Source organism: Mercenaria mercenaria, chromosome 10, assembly GCF_021730395.1.
Source record: "Mercenaria mercenaria strain notata chromosome 10, MADL_Memer_1, whole genome shotgun sequence".
Classification (NCBI taxonomy): Eukaryota; Metazoa; Mollusca; class Bivalvia; order Venerida; family Veneridae; genus Mercenaria; species Mercenaria mercenaria.
Genome location: NC_069370.1, coordinates 52495297 through 52506038, shown reverse-complemented (window position 1 = coordinate 52506038; position 10742 = coordinate 52495297). Strand labels below are relative to the sequence as shown.

At 35.6% G+C, this 10742-nt stretch overlaps 1 protein-coding gene across 1 annotated transcript in view; it reads left to right on the top strand.

Annotated features, from left to right (window-relative positions):
• Window positions 1–4946: 4946 nt before the first annotated feature.
• LOC123560301 (uncharacterized) overlaps window positions 4947–10742 on the top strand; it is a 35477-nt gene continuing 29681 nt past the window's right edge. The window contains exons 1-3 of the mRNA XM_045352517.2: window positions 4947–5179; window positions 6365–6475; window positions 10646–10739. Of these exons, the coding sequence (XP_045208452.2) occupies window positions 6387–6475; window positions 10646–10739 (183 nt within the window). The 5' untranslated portion in view covers window positions 4947–5179; window positions 6365–6386. The remainder of the gene's footprint in view (window positions 5180–6364; window positions 6476–10645; window positions 10740–10742) is intronic.

Genomic DNA, 10742 nt, shown 5'->3' with positions numbered 1-10742 from the left:
AATTTCTCTTTTCGTGACATTAAATTCTTACGCCGCCATTTTTATCTAGCATGCGATAGGAACATGCCGATTTCATTAGAATGCAAAGTGATACATACTGAAACGCGGTAGGGTAAAAGTAAGCACGTTGCTGCCGAGAAAATGCACTAGGAAAGGAAAAAAGATTAGTACTATTTATATTTGGACTACTTGTGACTAGACCTGCGGAGGCTTACATTCTATTTGGTAGTGATCAGCCTATAAGAGAACATTTTTGTTCGATTTTTCCATGAATTTGCGTTCATTCTCAAGGTACACCTATTTCACAATGATTCTGCTTTGTTTTGGTGCAAAATATTGAGAAAATATAGAGAAATGATAATTCATTACAGGTCACCCCCATCCCCAAAAATATGCAAAATTTAGCCCTGTGCAAGCAATATTTCAATTAATTTTACCTTATTCGTGGAATTTACATTTAACATCCATTTAATCGTTACGATGTTTGTCATTTTCATTCAGAAACATGCTAATTTCAATATTATTTAGACAACTGAAGTGCTAAAATGCGAGAAAAGACATTTACTAGGTCCTAAAACGAACCAAAATAGTGCCACCTGGTCGAAAATTCGATCTAAATTCCAAAAACACAAGAAATTTAAGCGTTTTCAGCCATTTGTTACCGTTTTACATCATATAAAGAATAGATTAATTGCATTTCCATTCATTTTCGAGGGGTTTCAGAAAATAACATGTATTGCCCCTTATAGGCTGAACACCACTAAATCCAGCTGTTCTTTATTTCATATAAAATCCACTCACTTCATAACGGTGTTTCGACATTTTCTAGCATATCAGATTTTCAGACACTTATATTCCCATAAAGAACTAGATCGCTACTTTAGAAAAACAAAAAGAAAAGGGGGTGTTAACTTTTATATAAGAAAACTACAGTTCGTTAAATACAACCCGCTGAATTTACTACTTTTCGCTTCTTTCAATTTCTCTTTTCGTGACATTAAATTCTTACGCCGCCATTTTTATCTAGCATGCGATAGGAACATGCCGATTTCATTAGAATGCAAAGTGATACATACTGAAACGCGGTAGGGTAAAAGTAAGCACGTTGCTGCCGAGAAAATGCACTAGGAAAGGAAAAAAGATTAGTACTATTTATATTTGGACTACTTGTGACTAGACCTGCGGAGGCTTACATTCTATTTGGTAGTGATCAGCCTTAATCCATCCCAGTCCAAATAATTGGATGGATAAGAGGGAAGGCAACTGCAAAATATCAGTGACCCCTTCTGGGTCTGCATAGTTATAATAATTCTTGTTGCTATTAAGTACAGTTGGACTGAACTCTGTGCAACAAAAATAGAACTATAGCATATTTTACAAAATTACAGATGCTGAGGTTGAGAGTAGCTGAATGTTACTTTGATCTCCACATATCCGAGTCTTTCTGATAATGCCCATTGCTCATATTGCTGCAGAAAAACGGCATAGGCAACATTTTTTTCTGAAAATATCTCTGCAAGTATTATGAGGAAATGCACTGTTAACAAAAGTCTTCATAATTCTACCTTCAGCATGTTGCTGTTCATTACTATTTGAGCCGCACCATGGGAAAACCAACATAGTGGCTTTGCGACCAGCATGGATCCAGACCAGACTGCGCATGCGTGCAGTCTGGTCAGGATCCATGCTGTTCGCTAACAGTTTCTCTAATTGCAATAGACTTTGAAAGCGAACAGCATGGATCCTGACCAGACTGCGCGGATGCGCAGACTGGTCTGGATCCATGCTGGTCGCAAAGTCACTATGTTGGTTTTCTCATGGCATGGCTCATTTTTTTTCAAAAAGACTGGTATTATCAATAAAATCATTTTTATGAAGTTGAAACCTATTCTCAATCTTTCTATTTATCTAACTACAGTCAAACCTGTATATAAAGACCACCCTCGGGAGAGCCAAAATGTGGTCTTTATTGGAAGGTTGTCTTTATTATGTCTCCCACCACACAGTGGTGTGGTAGACATATTGATTTACTCCAGTCTGTGTGTGTCTCTGTCTGTCTGTCTGTCACAAAGCTTGTCCGCACTCTAAGTCGAACATTTCTCATCCGATCTTCACCAAACTTCAATAAAATGTGTCTGCCAATAAGTGCTTGGCCAAGCTCGATAACTAGCCAAATCGCCTGAGGCACTCCAGAATTATGGCCCTTGAATTACCCAAAATCGGCCTTTTTACTCTTCAAATACATTGTATATATTTGTAGTGAGTAAACAGTATATAAAGACTGACTTGCTATTAAGATGATTAGGCAGTTGTGGCAGACATGCACTTTTCTCAAAAGCAACTCTAGTTCACAGGTTAAAATACACGGTGAATGTTAAAATGGGATACTAAACATGTAGTCTTTAAAGCCAGTTGGTCTCTGTTCAGAGGTGGTCTTTAACAGGTTTGACTGTAATATATTAATTTTCATATTTTTGATTTGACTAAGTTAAAATCTCAGTAGTGCTTAGAAGACAATATCAAAATATGTACTAAATAGTTATTTGTTTTCATTTTCTCTGCATTTCAACAGATTCTACCTAACATACAGAAACTCTAACAAATGCCGGAGAAAGTACAGACATGAGCATGTTCCACATATTTTCTGCACTTCTTCTACAGATTCTTCCCATTTTACAAAGGTTTGTAGAGATGTTAGCAAAGGCAGGGTGGTTAGTCGTTAGCTCAGCCAGGCTGTTTGTACAGCTTATTTTACATATTGGTAGAGTGCTGTATACAAACCAAAGATAAAGGGTAGCAGTACTGTTCCAGCGTGGATAGGTACAGGGTAGCTGTACCATCTAGACTGGATAGATACAGGGGAACAGTGACCATTCCAACGTGGATAGGTACAGGGTAGCAGTACCATTCTAGATTGGATAGATACAGGGTAACAGTCACCATTCCAGAGTGGACAGGTACTGGGTAACAAAACCATTCCAGTATGGGTAGATACAGGGTAGCAGTTCCATTCCAGATTAGACAGATACCGAGTAACAGTACCATTCCAGAGTGGACAGATATCAGGTAACAGTACCATTCAGAGTGAAAAGATACTGGTTAACATTGCCATTCCAGAGTGGACAGATACTGGGTTTCAGTACCATTCCATATTGGATAGATACTGGGTAACAGTACCATTCCAGAGTGGACAAATACTGGTTAACAGTGCCACTCCAGAGTGGATAGATACTGGGTAACAGTACCATTCCATAGTGGACAGATACCAGGTAACAGTTCCATTAAAGAGTGGATAGATACTGGTTAACAGTGCTATTCCAGAGTGGACAGATACTTAGTAACAGTACCATTCCACAGTGGATAGATACTTATTGATAGTGCCAATCCAGAGTGGACAGATACGGTACCATTCCAGAGTGGTGAAATAAAGGTAACAGTACCATTCCAGAGTGGACGGATGATGTGCTACAGTACAATTCAAAAATGGAGGGATACCAGGTAACAGTACCATTCCAGATTGGATAGATACCAGGTAACAGTACCAATCCAGAGTGGACAGATACCAGGTAACAGTACCAATCCAGAGTGGACAGATGCCAGTTAACAGTAGCATTCCAGAGTGGACAGATGCCAGTTAACAGTAGCATTCCAGAGTGGACAGATGCCAGTTAACAGTAACATTCCAGAGTGGACAGATGCCAGTTAACAGTAGCTTTCCAGAGTGGACAGATGCCAGTTAACAGTAGCATTCCAGTGTGGACAGATGCCAGTTAACAGTAGCATTCCAGAGTTGACAGATGCCAGTTAACAGTAGCATTCCAGAGTGGACAGATACCAGTTAACAGTAGCATTCCAGATTGGACAGATACCAAGTAACAGTACCATTCCAGAGTGGACAGATAACCAGTTAACAGTAGCATTCCACAGTGGATAGATACTGGGTAACAGTACCATTCCAGATTGGACAGATACCAGGTAATAGTACCATTCCAGAATGGACAGATGCCTGCCACCTTAGCTCAATAGGGAGAGCGCAGATCTACAGATCGCGGGGTTGCAAGTTTGAGCCCTGGGTGAGGCTTATGTTCTCCGTGACGATTTGTTAAAAGACATTGTGTCTCAAATCATTCCACTGCTGATTCATTTGGAGAGATACCAGGTAACAGTACGATTCCTGAGTGGACAGATACCAGGTAACAGTATGATTCCTGAGTGGACAGATACCAGGTGACAGAACCATTCCTGAGTGGACAGATACCAGGTAATAGTATGATTCCTAAGTGGACAGATACCAGGTAACAGTACCATTCCTGAGTGGACAGATACCAGGTAACAGTACCATTCCTGAGTGGACAGATACCAGGTAACAGTACAATTCATGAGTTGACAGATACCAGGTAACAGTACCATTCCTGAGTGGACAGATACCAGGTAACAGTACCATTCCTGAGTGGACAGATACCAGGTAACAGTACCATTCCTGAGTTGACAGATACCAGGTAACAGTACCATTCCTGAGTGGACAGATACCAGGTAACAGTACCATTCCTGAGTGGACAGATACCAGGTAACAATACCATTCCTGAGTGGACAGATACCAGGTAACAGTACCATTCCTGAGTGGACAGATACCAGGTAACAGTACCATTCCTGAGTGGACAGATACCAAGTGACAGAACCATTCCTGAGTGGACAGATACCAGGTAACAGTACAATTCCTGAGTGGACAGATACCAGGTAACAGTACCATTCCTGAGTGGACAGATACCAGGCAACAGTACCATTCCTGAGTGGACAGATACCAGGTAACAGTACCATTCCTGAGTGGACAGATACCAGGTAACAGTACCATTCCTGAGTGGACAGATACCAGGTAACAGTACCATTCCTGAGTGGACAGATACCAGGTAACAGTACCATTCCTGAGTGAACAGATACCAGGTAACAGTACCATTCCTGAGTGGACAGATACCAGGTAACAGTACCATTCCTGAGTTGACAGATACCAGGTAACAGTACCATTCCTGAGTGGACAGATACCAGGTAACAGTACCATTCCTGAGTGGACAGATACCAGGTGACAGAACCATTCCAGATTGGACAGATACTGGTTAACAGTGCCATTCCAGCATGGAGAGATAGCGGGTAGCCGAACAATTCCGGAGTGGACAAATACCAGGTAACAGTACCATTCCACATAGAACTGCACAAGCTAGCTAACTCTGGCTACTTAATAGATAATCATATTTAATTTTTTTAATCATTCCTCTTTTTATATTCTGACTTATCTTTCATGGCTCTGATTACGTTATTATTGTTCAAGAAGAAAGGAGACATAATTATACAAAATTTGAAGAGCCTCTGGAGTTTTCTTCTTTGAACAAAACATAGAGTCAGAACACAGACTGAAGAACTGACAATACCAGTGTACTGGTATATAACTGCACAATGAGATGTAATTGCTTATAATTTTGAAGAGTTTCTACTTATCTTAAACTGAACCAGCAATATCCAATTGCAGAGGATTGTATTTATCTGGGATACACTGTATAAAACTAAGGATATTTTTTTTGTCAATAAATCTTGGAAACTAGCTCCTTGTAGAAAAAAAATGCATGAAATCCCAGGGAGAGTTTTCTAGGATACACTGTATAAAACTAACGATATTTTTTTTTTGTCAATAAATCTTGGAAACTAGCTCCTTGTAGAAAAAAAATGCATGAAATCCCAGAGAGAGTTTCGCAGACAACAATGATTTCTGTTCAACCAATATAACCATTTCTGGACACAACAAGACATTTAATCCCAGGCAATTATAGCTCTGATTTCCCAATATATAACCTTCCTTTCATGAAAAGCAATCTGACTTTCTCACTTTAAAAGATCTGGGTAGGATATTTGTTAATTTAAAAATGATCTAGAAAAAGACAGGATATTGTTAGAGATTTTATTTAGGGTGTGTTTGCATTGAACTATTCTGGAAATATCATTTAAAGTAAGAAAGGCTAAATTTTCAAGAATGTGCTTGAAATGAAATGTAAGGTTGTTTTACATTGAGAAAGATTTTTAATAAAAAAACAGAATTCTTCAACTGTGACTTGAAGACATTTTTTTTTTAGAAAAATATGAGGGTGTGATTTTTAAATAGCATACATAACAAAAAAGTATTTTAACATATGTGTTATTAAAGTTATATATAACCTGGTTTGATTCAAAAATAGTAATAATTTGCAATGTTGTTTTGGTGTCATACGACTGGAATCTGATATATAATTATAGAAAAAGAAACAGACAGTGGATAATTTTATCTTACAATTTTAAATGTTACTTTTAATACATTTTGTATATACTCTTGTACACTCAGGATTAGAAATTCTGCTGTGACAATGAGCTGGGCTATTGCTATATACATGGTCATATTGTTCCTGGAGTTGTCAGTAGGATGTTCAGTTATTATCTGGAAATGTTCTGTAGGGTAAGCTAACACTCTTTCATACAACTATTTTATTAAAAATACAATTATAGCAAAAAATAAAACTCTTATTTCTAGAAAAATTTACAGACAGTTCCTAGATTTTTACAAATGTTGTTTAGAATTTAGAAAAAGAGCATTCTTTTTCATCCCATAGAGGTTTGGCACTGGTAATTTCCAACTTTCAAGAAGATGATGGAATGAAAATTGTACCGTCATATTCTATACGAGTTTGTCAAATGGTGCAATCACTGGTAAAAATCTTGGGCCTCACTTTTCAGTATATATAAGTCACTCCTTCATACATATTTTAAAACTGACTTTGTAAAAATTGCATTTTGGTGTAAACTTTCTGCTTTTTCATATTTCATATTTATGTAAAGTACAAAAACTGTGACTTACAGAGAAGCTGCTTCCAATGCATAAGAATGAATTTTGACTTGAGATGTATTTTTAGATTCTAACCCTTACCCTGCTAAATTTCAATAATGAACTTGTCCATCTTTCAATTTGGACAGTAACATTAACTGTTAAAAGTGGTGCTAAGCAAAAAGATACTGACTGAATGGCAAACAGTGCAGATCTGATCATGATCTGCACCATTTGCCATTCAGTCAGTATGTTTTTGGTAAGCACCCCTTTTAACAGTTAATGGTACTATCCAGACTGAAAGATGGACAACTTCATTGAAGAAATTTAGCATGGTAAGGGTTAAAAATAGTTACACAATTTGATATAGACAGTGTTAAAAAATGCACTACAAGAAATATCCTGATACAACATATTTTTCCATTTTCTTACAATCTACTGATCGAAGTGAGTTTTGAACTTCAGCAACTTTCAGAAAAAAATATTACCAAATAAGATATTGAAGACTTTCAACAAAAACAAAATCATGCCTTCTTAAATAGAAAATTGAAGTTTCGCCAAAAAAACGAAATCATGCCTTCTTAAATAGAAAATTGAAGTTTCGCCAAAAAACGAAATCATCAGCCTTCTTAAATAGAAAATTGAAGTTTCGCCAAAAAAACGAAATCATGCCTTCTTAAATAGAAAATTGAAGTTTCGCCAAAAAAACGAAATCATGCCTTCTTAAATAGAAAATTGAAGTTTCGCCAAAAAACGAAATCATCAGCCTTCTTAAATAGAAAATTGAAGTTTCGCCAAAAAAACGAAATCATGCCTTCTTAAATAGAAAATTGAAGTTTCGCCAAAAAACGAAATCATGCCTTCTTAAATAGAAAATTGAAGTTTCGCCAAAAAAACGAAATCATGCCTTCTTAAATAGAAAATTGAAGTTTCGCCAAAAAACAAAATCATGCCTTCTTAAATAGAAAATTGAAGTTTCGCCAAAAAACGAAATCATGCCTTCTTAAATAGAAAATTGAAGTTTCGCCAAAAAACGAAATCATGCCTTCTTAAATAGAAAATTGAAGTTTCGCCAAAAAACAAAATCATGCCTTCTTAAATAGAAAATTGAAGTTTCGCCAAAAAATGAAATCATGCCTTCTTAAATAGAAAATTGAAGTTTCGCCAAAAAAACGAAATCATGCCTTCTTAAATAGAAAATTGAAGTTTCGCCAAAATATGAAATCATGCCTTCTTAAATAGAAAATTGAAGTTTCGCCAAAAAAACGAAATCATGCCTTCTTAAATAGAAAATTGAAGTTTCGCCAAAATACGAAAATCATGCCTTCTTAAATAGAAAATTGAAGTTTCGCCAAAAAAACGAAATCATGCCTTCTTAAATAGAAAATTGAAGTTTCGCCAAAATACGAAAATCATGCCTTCTTAAATAGAAAATTGAAGTTTCGCCAAAAAAACGAAATCATGCCTTCTTAAATAGAAAATTGAAGTTTTGCCAAAATACGAAAATCATGCCTTCTTAAATAGAAAATTGAAGTTTCGCCAAAATATGAAATCATGCCTTCTTAAATAGAAAATTGAAGTTTCGCCAAAATACGAAATCATGCCTTCTTAAATAGAAAATTGAAGTTTCGCCAAAAAAACGAAATCATGCCTTCTTAAATAGAAAATTGAAGTTTCGCCAAAATACGAAATCATGCCTTCTTAAATAGAAAATTGAAGTTTCGCCAAAAAAACGAAATCATGCCTTCTTAAATAGAAAATTGAAGTTTCGCCAAAAAAACGAAATCATGCCTTCTTAAATAGAAAATTGAAGTTTCGGCAAAAAAACGAAATCATGCCTTCTTAAATAGAAAATTGAAGTTTCGCCAAAAAAACGAAATCATGCCTTCTTAAATAGAAAATTGAAGTTTCGCCAAAAAAACGAAATCATGCCTTCTTAAATAGAAAATTGAAGTTTCGCCAAAATACGAAATCATGCCTTCTTAAATAGAAAATTGAAGTTTCGCCAAAAAAACGAAATCATGCCTTCTTAAATAGAAAATTGAAGTTTCGCCAAAATATGAAATCATGCCTTCTTAAATAGAAAATTGAAGTTTTGCCAAAAAAACGAAATCATGCCTTCTTAAATGAGAATGAAAACAAAATAATGTCTTTGTGGTGTGATATCTGGGAAGAGCATTTAATGCTAATGTCTCATATTTAACATTTATCTAGAAAAATTGATATAAACACTTCTGTTTAATTACAGATGGTATTCCCCCACTTTGTTAAAACAAACTTAGTACAGTTGAACTTCGTTAACTCAAACTCAACGGGAGCAGCAAAATTTGTTCCTGGACCAGTTATTGAACAAAATTCCTTATATATATATACATATATACAGGGATTTTTCTGGGTCCTGACGATGAATTCAAGAGAAGGGTGATGTATGAATTATCCGAGTTCGAGTTAACGAAGTTTCACTGACCTTTATTTTTGTGACATTTTAAATGGGAGACAAGGCTGCAAAATGAAAGAAATAATATTGTGCCATGATTCAATAATGTCCATATAATTTCAAAATCTGGAACTTTTTTTGTACAATATGACTGTTTCATGCAGAAAATTAAACAAGCTGCCAATCAGATGATGATCTCATGTTTGGGATATTAAGATATATTTACCAAACATAATAAAATTATCTGTCCTTAATTTGTGAGTTACATTACTACATGTGTTACATATATCCAACATGTTCTAATAGTATACATATATGATTTAATATTATACACACAGGCAAGCATGGCATACCATGTCATATTCTAAAATATTAGTATATTAGTAACTTTTCTGTAACATGTGCCTTGTTGTTTAGTTGACCATTTAATTCAGAATTAAGAATAACACGAAAAATATATTGTCTGCTGTGCAAGCAGTAATAATATAAGTTGAAATGATATAAAGGTAACATGAATGGCTGTATTTTATTCAGAAAATAGATGCATTAAGGGGAATTGCCTATATCAAAGAGCTATAAAATAAACAGATCGGCAACTTGAAAGGCATATAGAGCAAATCTCGCCAACATCCCGTGACAGCTGAATGAGATCTCGTTGTAAGCGTCTGTCGATCGTGATTGATCAAGTCAGCTAACGCTTTGAAATAAGGTTACTTTCGGATCATTTGTTTATCATGATAATGGTGCATTTTTAATGTTATTAGTATATTCTACACGGGGAAGGAATGAATTTATGATTGAAAGTCTGAGACATCAACAGTTTTCGTTTGAAAAAGGACTCAAATTGGTTTATTACGTGCCGGGCGTACCACCAGTTTTATTCTTGAGTAAGCGTCTGTTGATTTGATCATGATTGATCAAGTCGGCAAACGCTTTGAAATAAGATAACACGCTAACACGAGATGGCGCGGGATTATCCCAAGTTGCCATTCTGTGTATTTTATAGTTCTTTGCCTATATGTATGGACAGAATTTTTTTAAACTTTTTATACTGACTGCAAATGAAGTCTGAAACAGAAATAAAATTTGAAATACACAGTTCTCTTGCCTTGATCTTGAATTATCTGCCCTTGAAAATTGGATTTTTTAGTATTTTCTGATTTTCAAGGGCAGATAATTCAAGATCAAGCCTGGGTACCTATGATATTTAATATATATTTCCATTTTAAACTTGATTCTCAGTCAGTACACAAAGTTTAAAAAAAATTTTGCCTGTAGGAAAAATTTTGCCTATATACATATAGGCAACTGTCCCATTTCCCCTTAATATTTATTTTTCAGTCATGCTTTTTTACCTTTTATTTCAGTGGAGCTGATTTAGAGTGTAAAGTAGCCATTGGTGGAACAATCACAAGTATTGCAATATGGTTGCTAGTGATTCTTGTCTGTCCATGCTATGTGGTA